Raw genomic sequence first — 15,358 nt, forward strand, 5'->3', positions numbered from 1 at the left:
TTAAGCTGTTTTGCATAAAAAAAGTATTAAAAAGACTCTGGAAAATTATTTTAGAGTCTTGAGCTGGTTAAGGAGACCCTCAAAACTGCTGTGAGAGCTGTCCCTGCTTCAGGCTGGGGGAATCACTTGTGTCGAGGGGTGCAAGCTGGGGAAGGGCTGAGTGCTGGCTGACACCCTGAATATGGGCTCCCAGCTGTCCTCCTGCCTCCTTATTTCCATCCCAGGCCCTCCTGTGCCCATCCCCACCATCTGCTCTAAGTGCGACTACACAGCCCCCAGCCAGCCCAGCCCCTGTCAGTAACAGATGCACACACACACAGCTCCACACCTTTTGGGTTGGTTGGTTTGGTTTGTTTGTTTGTTTGTTTTTTGGGAGGGGGGGGCAGTTTGTCTGTTTTTGGTTTGTTGGAATTTTTTTTGGTTTTTTTTTTTTTTTCCACTGTGGATGTTGTACCAGTTTTATTGGTAAAATTAACATGAAGCCTCACAAACGCTGGAACATGCTTTTCCTTTTAAAGAATTTCCACTGGACCTTAATGGTGAGCATCCAGTCGTTGACATATAAACTCTTACAAGCTGATGTGCACACGTGCGCCCGGGGGAGACGGTGGCAGCGTCCTGGTGTCAGGGATGGTTTCTGCGCGATGCACTGGGAGCCCACGATTCATTTGCCAGCCTTCTGGGCCTTCTGGGCAGACTTGGTGACTTTCCCAGCCCCACCGCTCTTCTTCTCCACGTTCTTGATGACGCCCACGGCCACGGTCTGCCGCATGTCACGGACAGCGAAGCGGCCTGAGGGACAGGGAGAGGAGGAATGAGAGAGACACACCGAGGCTGAGCTCTTCTGGGAGGATGGGGGTGGGATCTACACCCCCCACTCATGGTGCTATGTGTTATCCCTGCCCTTGGAGTAGGTTCCTGCAGGGACAAGCCCTCAGCTATCAACTCTTGCCACTCCTGATGCTCCCCCCTATTTAAATGATTGTTTTTTAAAGTTAAACCCCATCTCTTCTCTGCAAGCTCCCAGCACTGCTGAAGATTCCAGATGTGCAACATCAGCCTGGTCTAGTGGAAGGTGTACCTGCCCGTGGCACGGGGGTGGAACAAGATGCCCTTTAAGTCCCTTCCAACCCAAACCATCCTAGAACTCAAGCATGGCACGTCCCCACATTTAAGGGTGGCCTCCACTGCACAAACTTCCCTCTTTCTTTTCCTGACCAGTTGTTTCAGGGCAGAGAGGAGGAAACTGGAAAATGTTTCAGTGTTCAGAAACTATCATGGTTTAGCAACCATAAAGCAAAGGTCTTGTTGCTCCCAGAGGGAAAACCCAGCCTTTGGAGACCCAGCTCAGCAGCATATGGGGGACCAAAAAACATCCTCGGCTCCCTCCCCATCTAGCTGGGAGAAGCTCAGCATGTCTGGTGTGAGCTCTGCACCCACAGAGCCCTCATGCTCCTCCACAGGAGACCTCCAAAGAGCCATTCCCTTACCAAGGGGTGGGTACTGGGAGAAGCTCTCCACACACATGGGCTTGCCAGGGATCATCTCCACGATGGCTGCATCACCCGACTTCAGGGACTTGGGGTTGTCCTCCAGCTTCTTGCCAGAGCGCCGATCGATCTTCTCCTTCAGCTCGGCGAACTTGCAGGCGATATGTGCGGTGTGGCAGTCGATGACGGGCGAGTAGCCAGCACTGATCTGGCCAGGGTGGTTCAGGATGATCACCTGGGGGACAGAGCAGTGTCATGGCAAGGCTGGGAGTGGGGGGACACTGGCAAGCCAGGCGTGGTGGCATCAACACGTCCTGCTCACCTGAGACGTGAACTGCGCTGCCTCCTGCGGCGGGTCCGACTTGCTGTCCCCGCAGACGTTCCCGCGGCGGATGTCCTTCACCGAGACGTTCTTCACGTTGAAACCGACGTTGTCCCCAGGCAGAGCCTCGCTCAGGGCCTCGTGGTGCATCTCCACGGATTTCACCTCAGTGGTGATGTTCACAGGGGCAAAGGTGACCACCATGCCAGGCCGCAGGATTCCAGTCTCCACTCGGCCCACAGGGACTGTGCCAATCCCTGTGGAGACAAGGATAGAGTGCAGCAAAACTCAATCTGCTTGGTATGTCCCTGGGCCAGAACCCACATTCAGCAAAAGCAAGATTTCTCCAGTGGTTGTCACCGAAGTATGTTTGCTCCTTGCCCAAAACCCCCATGTTTTCAGCAGATCAACACAGGGATTTTGAAAATCACTGATTTTCACAAAACTCAAAGTTCTGTAAAAAAGAAGTAACCCATAGTCAGAAAGTCCTGAGCAATGCCCCAAAAGTTCTCCTGGAGCAGCTGTGGCATCTCTGGTGTGGAGGGCTGGGACATCCCATCATGTGTGCAACATCCCTGATGGCCACACCACCAGCTGTGACAGAGAATGAGGGTGGCTCATTAAATATCTGGGATCTTTTACCTTGGTGACTCTGTGTCACCAAGAGACTTTGGGAAAATTCCCCTTTGGAGGCAGGTAAAGAATGATTGAGAAAAACAACATTGAAAAGAGATTGAAGAGGTTGTCTGGACCCATCTGCTTCTCCACATCCACCCTTCTGCCTCCACCTCCCCTCTTCTCACTGTGCCTCTGCTCCCCAAGGACCTGCCTGCCAGTAAAACCAGATCCCTTTGCCCCAGCTAAGCTAGAGGAGGACACAGACCTGCTCACCACTTTTCATGTCCACTGCAAACAACAGCAGCCTGCATTAAAAACCCAGCTAAAATCCCATGTTCAACCCCTGCAGTGCATGTGTCCTTGGAAAAGGGTGGGAAAGGTCTGGAAAAGTCAGGGCCTGCCTGATCCAGCAGCCAAGGAGTCAGCAGTGCTGTCCACTTATGCCAGCAGGTCAGAGAGCTCACAGGGTATTTATAGCTGAGCAAAGTGTCCCCATCACCTCTCCAGAGGGAAGGGGACACGCGTCAGCCACGGCTCTCCCTACATGGCTGGCACAGCTTGGCAGGAGGAGGTGCTGATGATGGACACCAGCATTTGGGAAGCTCGGGCAGGTCACAGCCAAGCTGCCATGCACCAGCTTCAGTGGCCCTCCCTGCTGGTCCTGTCTCTCACCTGGGTCACAGAATGTTTCTTGCTGCCTCCAGCTTGCTAGCCGTGACCTCTGGGGTCAATTTGCAGCCGTTTTGGCATCATGTATTCCCTGGGGAGAGCTCACAAACCTGCTGCTCCTCTCTGGTCCCTGGGCACCTTTGGGCACGTCCACCTCCACCCCAGGCAGGCCAGGCTCAAACGGGGTCTTTGCCCAGGAGCTACCACCCTTTATTATCTCTGGTTTGAAGAGTCAAATCCCTCCAGCTTCCCAACACCTGGAAATGTCATTCCCAAATTTCTGTGGAATGAAGGCTCGGGTTAAGGCAGAGGAGTGGCAAAGCTCACCTCCGATCTTGTAGACATCCTGGAGGGGCAGGCGCAGGGGTTTGTCTGTGGGGCGGGTCGGGGGCAGGATGGTGTCCAGGGCCTCCAGCAGGGACACCCCACTGGCGTTGCCTTCTTTGCGCTCCACCTTCCAGCCTTTGAACCAAGGCATCTGGGAAGAGAGCAGCAACAGAGAGCCATAGAATCACAGGATGGTTTGGGTTGGATGGGACCTTAAAGACCATCTTGTTCCACCCCTCTGCCATGGGCAGGAACACCTTCCACGAGACCAGGTTGCTCCAAGGCCCACCCAACCTGGCCTGGAACACTTGCAACACGCACTGAGTGTGCCTGTCCTCAGCACCCAGAGGTAAGCCCAGAGAGATGTCCCACCAGTACAACCTTCATCAAGTCAGTCCTGCCATGTCCTGGCTTTACTAGGGGCTGGGGAGCTCCTTCCACTCCACCATCCCTGCAGACTTTGCTCAATCTCCCTCTCTCTTCTAGAAATGAGCAAGACATCCATTAACAGGAGAAAAAGGATGGAAGTGGTTAAAGCCAGCACACTCACAGCCCTCACTTCCAACACCAGCCCATGGGCACTGCACCAGCTGCCTGGATCCTGCCCTCCAGGAGTGCTGCCTCCAGCACAGGGACCACAGGGTCTGCAGCCAAGCACCAGCTACAAAGTGCTCAACCTTCAGTCCTGGGGTCCAAGCTTCTCCAATGTGAGCCCCAAAGAGATGTTTCCCCTCACTCACTCCTGCTATCACCCCTCCAGGGTTGGGATTCTAAACCCTGGCTTGGGAGGATGCTGGAAACCCATCTGCCAAGAGACAGGATTGTTTTTCACAGATGTTCTATTCTCCTGTCCTAAAGTGGGTATTAAAACTAAAAAATTCCCAGAAAAGAGGCAGAGAGTGGTGGAAATGTGCTCAGGTACCATGGTTAAATGCAGGGAACTGCAGTGCTTTATTAGGGTGATGCTGCACTTCTGGATGTTGTAGCAACACCTGGAGCTTGCTGGCAAGAAAAATTTAGTCCTGGTCTGAGACAAGCCTAATACAATAAGCAGAGATCAGAGTCTGCAAGGCCATTCCCCTGCCTCTGTATAGAGAGGGTTAGACAATATTTTCCCACTCAAATGTCAAATGTTTCCGGTGTGTCCCAAATCCATCACACACTTTGTGGATGTGGCTTTTTTCCCATAGCACCAACACCAGGGGCACAGTGCAGTGGGCATTGGGGGCTGGGGTGAAGCAAGACCCCCAAAGTGCCCCCAGCTTCACAGCAATCCCTGCAGGGTGTGGCTATGCCAAGTCTGGTTTGCTATCCTGCAATCTGCACCAGCTTTGGGAAGGAGAGAGGGAAACACAGGATGCAGCCAGGGAACTCAGCTTGCATCCAAAGCATTCAGGAAAATGACCTTCAGGGGGTCATGTCTGACACCACTTGTCTTTCTTGGCGGCAGTGGCAGGAGGAGCCTGGGGACTTTTGTTGCGGGTTCTTCCCAGGGCACTGCAGCTCTCGGTGTGCAGCCAGACCCAGAGCCAGGCAACAGCTTGGCAAAATGAAAACTCCATCCAGGCAGCGAGGGAGCCTCGTGTGATGTGCAGGATGACTCAGACCTTCCCCCATTCTGCTGTCGCATGGCCCAAACGCCAGGCAGGGACCTGTGCCAGCAGCTGCCTGGTGGCCACCTGCCCACAGGCTCTGCTCTCGAGGATGACGGCCACCAAGTGCCCACAGCTCCTGTCCCTCTGCTCCACACAGCTCTGGCACACAGGAAAATAACAACCTCTGCCCAGGACACCTGGCTGCCAGAGCCATCCTCTCTCCAGGGGACTTCTGACATGCCAAGAATCAGGTAAAGATGAACTCAGACACCTTCTGGGAATGAATCTCTGCAAAACCTCAGCGTGGCCTCAGGGTGAAAAGCGTCTGTAAAACTTGGTTCGTGCTGCCTCCTATGGCCACCCAAATAAAACCTCTGTCATGTATTCCCAAAATCTGCTCCCCAAAGACCAATTCATATTCCACCACTCCTATGGCAAAAGTAGGATCTGACCAAATCCTGCAGACAGGCTCCAGCTCCCCAAAATATCAGCTGAACTCCAGCTCTTTTACACTCAAAATTTGTTTCACAGAGCAGTTGCCTTTCCCTGATTTGGCCCAGCCCATGAGCACCTCAGCACCCCCATGCACACACCCCAGTGGTGAGGCTGCAGTCCCAGGAAACCACACATCCTGCCACCAGAGACTGGGTGTGTCTGGGCTGCAGCATCCCATGGGGTGAAAGTCTCCCAGACCACATGGAATGGCCCCATTCTGCCAGCTGGAGCATCATAAAGCTGCTTCACAGAACACCCCACTTCCCAAAAAGCTCTCAAATGCCAAACTTTGATGGAAGCACAGCCCAGCTGTCATTTTTTGCAGTTGGCCTTGGGATTCTGTGCAACAGGGATGTGGGCTGGAGTCTCCCACACAGAGCCGGTTCCAGCCTGATGTACCCTCCTTGCTCAGAGGCAACAGGAGCTGCAGGGACATCATGGCTCTAATCCCCACTTTCTGATAAGTCCCCTGACAGACAAGTCACTTGACTGCCTTGTGCTTCAGTGAAACCTGTCCAGAAATTACAAGTGAAAATAATCAGAGCTTTTTCAGGAGAGGAAAGAGAGAAGAGACATCTACACCAGGTTCCTGCTTAAGCTTTCCCTGAGGTGGTGCAATATGAGGAGGAGGAGCCTGTCCCTCAGCCTTCTCCAGCAGAACTCATGCTGTTCCAGACCAGGCCAGGTTTTCTTCCCAATTCCCTAGCTCAGGCAGAACCCAGGAGCCAGCTGCTTCCTTAGGACAAAGGACAGAGTTGTTTCATCCCCTGCCTTCTCTCAGGTGGCACATCACACTGGGAACCTGCCCTGAGACCCCTCTGGAGGCAGGGGGCCACAGAGCCCCTCCTGCTCCATGCCTCCCCTCTGCTGTCTATTTATAGGAGAATTGTTCAGGATCATCTTCCCGGCCCAGCAGCTGCTGACATTTGGAGCTTGCCGGATTTGAGGCACCCAGGAACCACGGGGCTGGGTTTGGCATGGCCCTGGCTGACCTTTATCCCAGCTCTGCTCCTCTGGGAACAGGAATCTCCCAAGCACCCCAATAATTCCTTCCTTCCAAGCCATCCCAAGGGAGCTGCCTTTCCTGTGCAGGGCAGGAGCTGTGTTTCATGGCTGTGTGAGTTTCCATTGCAGCACTCTCCTTCCTCAGGCCTGTGATCCCTAACCTCCCTCAGCTGCTGCTGGACTCATGGATTGCCTCCCTCATCACAGAGCCCTGCCCTAATTCACAGGAGATGTCCTGAAGTCCCCCTAAGAATCAAATTTCCCATGGGTTTCACAAGAGATTCCTGGGGTGTCTGATCTCAGCAACTTGCTCAAGGTCACACAGAAGTCACCAGGAGAGTAGGGACCTTCCTCTGGCCAGAACTTTCCAGCCCATTATTTCTTTAATAGACTAACCCTGAGGTAGCTTTTCCTCCAACAAAACCAGTGTCAGAATAACAAGTGTTTTGGGCAGCCTGTCTGCCAAAACCTCCATCCTTCTTAAGCCCTTCCTTCTGCTGTACTAAATGATGGCATGGGCCCACCCAGAGCACTCTGCCTTTGTCTCCCCACCACAGAGGGAGTGAAAACCGATGGGAAAAGGAGCAGCCTCAAGTGGATACTCTAGGGAACTGTGGTTTTGGCATGGGAAACCTGGTACTTCCTGAAGACAGCTTTAGGAGTGAGATCCCAGCACTGGAAGTGGAGGTTTGGCCACCACAGTGACACAAAGCATCGATGGGAAAGGGAACCTGAGACCCAGCACGAGGGAGCCCGGCTGCACTGCAGGAACTGCTCCAAGCCTGACCCTAGATTGTGCAATTCCCCCCAGAAAGCAATGCCCTAAAAACACCCCCACTGCTCCTGCTGAGTGACAATTGCTGCTCTAATGTCACCGTGGGTTCTGACAAGGTGAAAACTTCAAATCCCAGCCCAGAAGCAAAGCCAGACTGATCATCTCCTTAAGATGCTCATGTTCAGCTGCTGGGGTGCCCGGCCAGGGCACAGCACCCATGAACAGAGAGCCCATTCATCCTGCCCAGGGCCAAGCAGAGCTCCATGAGCCATCATCTGTGCTGCCAGCACATGTTTGCAGAGCAGAGTTCATCTTCAGCCTGTGTCAGGGTCCTCAGGGTGGGGGGAGAAGCGTAACACAAGGCACACTTACATTGGGAGAGGGCTCCAGCATGTTGTCTCCATGCCAGCCCGAGATGGGCACGAAGGGAACTGTGGCCGGGTTGTAGCCGATCTTCTTGATGTAGGCGCTGACCTCCTTGACGATCTCGTCGTAGCGTTTCTCGCTGTAGGGGGGCTCTGTGGAATCCATCTTGTTGATGCCCACAATGAGCTGCTTCACCCCCAGGGTGTAAGCCAGCAGGGCGTGCTCGCGGGTCTGCCCGTTCTTGGAGATGCCGGCTTCAAATTCACCCACACCGGCAGCGACGATCAGGACAGCACAGTCAGCCTGGGGCAGAGAGTAGATGAATTGCTGCACGGCCCTGGTGACACCCCTGAGGACTTTGGTTACCCACAACACTGCTGATCTGCCTTAAAACTGACCCAGCTGTGCTATTTCAGAATTGCCAACCCCACATGGTTCTGCATTGTGGGTGAGAAACCAGTGTGGATCCCTCCTGGATGCAGGACTCTGACCAGGATCATCTACAGACATTACAGATATTATTTAAAAACCTACAGAACTCCTGCAAAAAACCTCCCTGAGTGACAGGTGTGACTCCAGCCATGGAAACTGTTCCCCAAATTACTTTTGTACCAAGAACACACAGCATAAGCTGCCTGGGTTTGGCAGAAAGCCATGCCCAGTCCAACTGGTACCTCAATGGAAATCTCCCTGGGTATAGTGGGGTTCACCCAGCGCCCATCAGTCACAGGGAGATGCAGGAATGTCCCACAGTTCCTACCCAGGAAGAGTAGGCCGTTTGGTTTGGCAATATTATGTGGGACAAAAACAGCTGTTTTGAGGAAAGGGAAGGAGAAAAGATCTGTGGAGCCTCCTTTATCCAATAAAACCTGGTGGATTGTTGGAAGTTTCCTGTATACCTCATTTGGCTGAGGCTAAAATAATGTGGAGATAGCCTCACACAAAGGCCTGAAGCTCCCAGGCAAGCCACGTTCATCCCACCTTCTCACGTGGGTGGAAATGGGGTGGAGAAGCCCCTTCTTTGTCCCCAAAGACACCCTTTCTCCCAGACACCCAGTGCAGGACCATGGCGTGCTGGGTGCCCTGGCACTGCCCAGTCTCTTGGGTGGACCCTGCTGAACACTCCTCGATGTCAGCTCTCTCAGCTCCCACCTCCTAAAGGACTCTAACAGCACCTGCATGACCCTGAGCTCCTGAACAAGCCTCAGCCTCCCCTGTCCAGCAGCGCCCCACGCCCTGGGCCCCAGCTCTCACCTGGGAGGTCCCAGTGATCATGTTCTTGATGAAGTCCCTGTGGCCAGGGGCGTCAATGATGGTGATGTAGTACTTGGTGGTCTCAAACTTCCACAGCGAGATGTCAATGGTGATGCCACGCTCGCGCTCGGCCTTCAGCTTGTCCAGCACCCAGGCGTATTTGAAGGACCCTTTCCCCATCTGGCCAACACAGAGACAAGAACTAGTGAGAAACTCAAGCCTACAGCACTGGTGGTGGCCTCCCACCCTCCAGGCACTTCCCAAGCTCACACAGGGTCACACTGCAAGCATTTAATGGTAAAATTCCCTAAATTCAGTGAGAGCTGTGGTCTATTTACTAAAAAATACAGGTGAAAGAAGATATTGTTCTCAACAATATTGTTCTCAACCTCAATTCCTCAACAGGATGCAAGAGAGGCTGGAAGAAGAGCCATGGAGTGAATTTGTGAGTGGGGCTGGGTGGGCAGGACCTGGAGGAACCAACCCATGAGGTCTCCTCCATGAAACACCACAGTCCTGCCCTGTCGCTGGAAAATCCTGTACAGAAACATGTAAAGCTGCTTCTTGCCACACCAAATGTCTCTGAGACAATATTCATATACTTATCCCATTTCCTAATGCTAATGGAGTTATTGAAAAACATCTGTTTATGAGTTTTGTTTTATTTCCCATGGTTTCACAGAGATGCACACACAGGGGTGTGGTCTAGTGGTGGGCTTGGCAGTGCTGGTTGGACTCAATGATCTTAGAGGACTTTTCCAACCTAAATGAATCTCTGATTCTGTGATTTTAATCCATGACTCAGACCTGTGAGGCAGCTGGTTAGTGGGAAAGGGCATTGCTACATGAGTGAGCCCAAAACTGGCAGGGGTGGAATGGGTTAAAAGAAAATTAAATGAGAGTTGGTTGCTATGAGCAGAATAGAAACGTGATTGATTCTTGCCACAGAGTGTGCAAATTCACAGGAAAAGCTACTGTGAGCTGCAGCCAGACCAACTGTCATTGCCAAATGGTCAAAATCTCAGCCAACATTGTAATGCAGGAAATCACGCTGGGGGAGATTAGCTCCAGTAAATCTTCCTGCCCTGTGATAAAGCACATTCCCTGGTAAAACCACAGAGCCACTTCCGAAGGGCCTTCTCCTCTGGGCTGGAGCCCTTTGACGTCACTGCACCAGGGGAGCTGGATTTCCCTCCAGCGTGGAGGTCGTGCTCCCAGTCTGAGCTGGATCCTGCCAGGTGGAGATGGGGCAGGACAAGCCCACCCTTGCTGACCACTCTGTGTGCTGGGGCAGTCAGGGCAGCCTGGCCAAAGCAAGGGGTTAAAATGGGCTGCAGCCATCAGCTCTTGGCCTCAGATACTGAGGGGTTTTAAGGCAGAGAAAGGAATTCAGGTAATTTGCAGATGATTTAATGGTCTCCTATTGCTCTGCAAGGTCAGAGCTGTGATATCCTGTTTCCATCCATCCATCCATCCATCCATCCATCCATCCATCCATCCACTCCCTGCAATCACACTTTCTTCTGGCCCATTATCAGTCACTGGTCAGAGAGAAGCATCTCCTGCTGGCAGATAGCAAATGCTCCAGTGCTGAGCCTCCCCAGGAAAGAGAGCACAGCATCACATCCAAACCTGCCCTGCCTGCACCATGCCCAGGGGCTGGTCTGCTCCATCTCCCACACTCCATCCCTGTTCCCAGCCAGCACAAGGAATTAATGGTGACAGCCTGTTTCATAACAGCTGAGTGCTGTGATGACTTTGCAGCTTGCTCTGGAGGATTATGGGCAAAATCCTAAAGCTAAGGGTAAGATTTCCCCTCCTCAGAGGGGATGCTAGGTCGAGGAGGTGATGCCTCATCTCTGCTGGGAAGCTGTGAGCTCTCACTGGGATGGAAAAATCCAGAATCAAGTCTCTGCTCCTGAGTATCTGCCTGACACTGGATTTAGCGAGGGGGTAGAGCAGGAGCTTGAAGGATTTTAGAATCACAAAATGGTTTGGTTTGGAAAAGACCTCACAGATCAGCTCATTCCAACCCCTCTGCCATGGACAGACAGTTCTACTAGACCAGGTTTCTCCAGATTCCATCTGGCTTAGCCTTGAACACTTCCAGGGATGGGGCCAAGTTAACCCTTTCCAGCACGTACATCAAACTCCCCCTTAGGGAACAGGGAGGAGTCATCAGAGTGCGCTCATTTACTGCTGGAAATGGAGATACAGCAGGGAATGGAGCATTTGTGCACTGCATTAATAATGGGCTCTTCTCGGGCAGGAGGTCAATCAGCACATCCCACAGCCTTTCCCCCATCAGCAGCCTACTCCCTCCCTTCTGGGTGGGGAAACTGAGGCACAGAGTAGACCCCTGGCTCTCCCACAGCAGCTGAGTGGGAATCAGCACCTTCTTGCCATCAGCCATGTCCACACACACACAACCAGCTGCTCATCACGTGTGAGACCCCCCCAGAGCTCGGCATCACACGTAACGTGAAGACAAATGAGATCCTTTATTTAGCAAACAGTTTCCCTCCTTTCACGGGGTGTATTCAGTTACCCAGAGCTGGTGTTGAAAAACCCAGGGTATTATCTAGCTCTGCACAATACCTTCCCTGTTCAGTGCCAGAAATAGCCTGAATTTCCCTGATCGAACCCCAGCGGAGGGACAGCTTTCTATTCGGAGGCCACAAACACTGATTATTTCATTTTTTTTTTTTAAAAAACAGGACAACTCTTCTTTCAGAGATGCTGTTACCTCTGCCCTTGAATCAAAAGAAAAAAAAAAAACAAAACAAAAAAGGGAGAAATCCTCGCTCTTTTCTCTTAAATAAAATAACAGACCCTGGGGTTTTTTTCTTGGCCTTTTGGGTGCACGCAGGCCTCCATTTCCTGTGAATGCCACCTAATGGAAGCAAACCCTTCCCCAGCCCTGCATCAGAAAATGGAGTCTGTAAGCTCAGTCAATAGGCTATTAATAGCAGCCTCCAGTGCCCGCAGATCCTGGCAAGTCAGTGAAAGTGTCTGTTCAATTAAAATCACTGCAATCACATCGACGATAACCTTATCATGTCTTATCTGATCTTATAGGTAAAGGGAGGGGGGATTTATGGAAGGATATCAGCAATCATTTCAAACCAGGGAACAGGGATCATTTTGTATGAAGGAAGAGGCTCTTTGGCTTAAGGATGCGAAAAAAAGGCTGAAAGGGGGGCAGGAAAACAAGGGATTGAGCTCAGATGCTATTGGAAAATTAAAAAGGTTAAGACAGACAGCAAAATGTGAAGTCAAAAGTGGCAGCTCTATAAATCTTTTCTTTCCTTTTTTTTTTTTTTGTCAATGAAATGTGAGATCTTGACCAGAAAAAAAAAAAAAAAAAAAAAAAAAAAAAAAAAAAAAAAAGAGGGATATCTGCATTCCCGGAGCGATGACGACAAGCTATATTTTGAGTGACAGGAGCTGCCCTGTGGATAACACAGCCAGGCTGTTCCTGGCTCACCCACATCTCTAGAATTTACCATCATTAATTTGTCAGGACTCCCAATTGACATTTTTCTTCCCAAGACTGTTTCTTCCTCGTTAATCTTGGGGTTTGCCACATTACAGGTATCGGGTGGTGCTTTGCTGTGCAACAGCTTCTAAACGTATGCACGATAAAATCGTTATAAATGCCACCATTGCAAGGGTTTAATTTAACTTAAATGCTCAGATTTCCTGCCAGTTTTCTGTGTCACAGGCTGCCACTCACACTACACACCAGACCACCTGCCTGGGAAAAACAGGAATGAGGTTTTTCAACTGGATCAAACCAGTGGTCCAGCTGATGTTGCACCTTGTCCCCGGCAGGCACTGGGAACTGATGCTTCAGAGTGAAATTCAGGCAGCCCTGACCTATGAGGGATTATCAGGTTTTCCCCGTCATGCACCATATTTAGAAGGAATTTCATGCCTTGAAGCACCATGGTTTGTGGCTCTTCCAGAATCCTAGCGATTACTGCTGGTTTCCCTAGCCCATCTTGCAGACCTCGGCGTGCCCCTGCCCTCATTACCAGCCGGCAGCAGGGAGTCCCCCAGCTCCGGAAAAGAGGGTGGCGAGTGCCCAAATGGCCTATTTTCCCAAGGCCAGAGAAGTCGGGAAGACCCAGGGGTGCAGAGGGAGAAAAATAGATGGGAACAGAGGGAGAAATAGAAGGTAAGAGAAGGGCAGCACCAGCAAAAGGGGAATATTGCCAGCGGGATAGCGGTGGGGATCAGTGAGGAGCATCCCCGCGGGTGGGAACGCGGGGTGGGGGCAGGCTGAGGGGCGGGCTCCTCACCTCGGCAGCCTCCTTCTCAAATTTCTCAATGGTCCGTTTGTCGATGCCCCCGCATTTGTAGATGAGGTGCCCGGTGGTGGTGGATTTCCCAGAGTCCACATGCCCGATGACGACGATGTTGATGTGCGTCTTCTCCTTCCCCATGCTGCTGGGCTACGCGGGGCTGGCCGGGGCGGGCGGCGCTGGGGAGGGCGGTGGGAACGCGGCTGCCTTTTGGGGGAGGCTGCGGGGAAAGAGACAGGCGAGTCAAAAGAGCCCCCCTTGTGCCATCCCCCTCGCCCAGCCCTTCGGGAAAGGCTGTCCTCCCCTCGCCCCACCTTCCCGCTGGACCACGCTCCCGGGGGTGCCCGGCCTCGTCTGGCAGCTCTGCCCGCGCTGGGTCACAGCCAGCCTGCCCCCGGGATGCCAGCCGGGCTATTTCGGGCGGCCACGTCCAGCCTCCAAGTCTCGGCAAGGAGCCGTGTTTTTGGGCATCTTGCCCTCCACCGCCCTCGCGGAGACCCCCGGTTCCCAGGGCTACGTCATCGATGCTTCGAAGGTGCCCTTCCTCCCTGGAAAACCTTCCCGCGACTCTGGGCTGCTCCCGCTGCCTTCTCGCTCTTTCCAAACCCGAGGGCATCTCCTCCATGTCGTGGCTGCCCTGGGAGGAGCCGAGGGTGCCCGTCCTCCCGGGCTGCCCCCACCGCTCCCCAGCTGGGAACTGTGGTTCAGGTGACAACAGAGCGTCTGCAAAATGGGGTGGACAAAAATAGCCCTCGCCTGCTCCCCCAAGCAGGGCTGCGAACAGCGGGGCTCCTCTGAGCCTGCACTTGGGGGGTTTATTACATTTTGCTGCCTTGAAACTGGATGGAACAGAGGGAGGAGGCTAAAAACGCAAACGGATATATCCGGGGAGCTGTCCTGGCATCTCCCGGCGTTGCCATGGCTCTGCAGCTGCACACAAACCGGGCACAATTAGGAGCTTTAATCTGACGTCTAATAAAATCCAATTTCACGAATCTGCCCATAGAAGTAAAGGAGGTCAGGAGGAGTTTGCTGCTCTAATAGCGATTCAGTCATGCGGGTGACAACATTCCCAGCGAGAAGCTTCCCTGGGCAGCAGGAGCGGCGGCTGTCCCGTCCCTCCTGCCCTTGAACCCAGCCAGCCCGGATCTGGCCATTTTGCGGCTCCACTGGGATGCTCGGTGCCGGAGCTCCCAGTCCTGGGTGCGGGTCCCTGTCTCCCCTGCAGACCCCTGGCACACTGGGGGACATCAAAGCAAGAGCGCTTTGGGAACTGGGGGATTTTTAAAATTCCTTCCCCAGCGAGCTAAAGGCATCCCTGCCCATGGCAGGGGGGTTGGAACGAGATGATCTTTAAGGTCCTTCCAACCCAAATCATTCGAGGATTCTATGATTATAAAGGCTGGAGGGGGGACCTGGGGGGGATTATCAGGTTTTCCTCCTCATGCGCAACATTTAGAAGGATTTTCACATCCTGAAGCACCACGGTTTGCGTGTTATTTCCCAACCTGCGGGAAGACGCACCTGCGGGATGAAGGAATGGTCCAGCCCCATCCTTTCCCTCCTCGGGGGTACCCCCCACCCCAGGGGCTGACAGCACCCAGACACGGGGGGGGTGCGCTGATCCCCCGCAGCCCCTGGGGCAGGACATCCCCCTCCCCATCCCGGCTGTCCCCCCCATCCCGCCGGGGTCCCGCAGCTCTTACCGGGGCGGCGGTCGGGGCGGCCAGAGGCTGCCGGCTTGGGCTCCGCCGGCTTTATCTCCGCGGGAGGGGCCCACCTATCGACGGCGGCAGCGCAATGCAGCGGCCCCCCCGCACTACGGCAATGCGGTACCGGGCGGGGGAGGAGGAGGAGGAGGAGGAGGAGGCGCGGGGGGGTTCGGGGGGAGGAGGACGAGGAGGAGGAGGAGGAGGAGGAGGAGAAGGGAGAGGCGGGAGAGAAGGGGGACTGGGAGGGAATGTGTAAGGATGGGAAGGAGGTGGAAGGATGGGAGATAAAGGGATGGGAGGAAGATGGAGGGATGGGGAAAATGGAAAGGTGGGGAGAGATGGAGGGGTGGGAGATAGAGGGATGGGAAGGTGAAAGGCTGGAAGGCTGAAGTCAGAGGGAGACAGCAAGAGGGAAGATGGAGA

The 15,358-nt window shown here is 53.4% G+C and overlaps 1 protein-coding gene across 1 annotated transcript; it reads right to left on the reverse strand.

Moving 5' to 3' along the window:
• Window positions 1-444: 444 nt before the first annotated feature.
• EEF1A2 (eukaryotic translation elongation factor 1 alpha 2) lies at window positions 445-15,055 on the reverse strand. Its single transcript, XM_058850430.1, has 8 exons — window positions 14,930-15,055; window positions 13,221-13,443; window positions 8,917-9,096; window positions 7,669-7,965; window positions 3,427-3,577; window positions 1,813-2,069; window positions 1,491-1,725; window positions 445-792 (listed from the first exon to the last, which is right to left on the reverse strand). The coding sequence occupies exons 2-8, from the start codon at window positions 13,362-13,364 to the stop codon at window positions 665-667; spliced, it is 1,392 nt and encodes a 463-aa protein (XP_058706413.1). The 5' UTR covers window positions 13,365-13,443; window positions 14,930-15,055; the 3' UTR covers window positions 445-664.
• Window positions 15,056-15,358: the final 303 nt, after the last annotated feature.

The sequence above is a fragment of the Poecile atricapillus genome, chromosome 15 (assembly GCF_030490865.1).
Source record: "Poecile atricapillus isolate bPoeAtr1 chromosome 15, bPoeAtr1.hap1, whole genome shotgun sequence".
In the NCBI taxonomy this organism is placed as follows: domain Eukaryota; kingdom Metazoa; phylum Chordata; class Aves; order Passeriformes; family Paridae; genus Poecile; species Poecile atricapillus.

Bases quoted from the DNA above. Each gene is read 5' to 3' on its own strand.
- EEF1A2 (XM_058850430.1), bottom strand. From the start codon at position 13,364: ATGGGGAAGGAGAAGACGCACATCAACATCGTCGTCATCGGGCATGTG. The intron at 9,097-13,220 runs GTGAGGAGCCCG...TGTGTTGGCCAG, and splicing joins TTGAGAAGGAGGCTGCCGAG to ATGGGGAAAGGGTCCTTCAA. The intron at 2,070-3,426 runs GTGAGCTTTGCC...TTGTCTCCACAG, and splicing joins GGATGTCTACAAGATCGGAG to GGATTGGCACAGTCCCTGTG.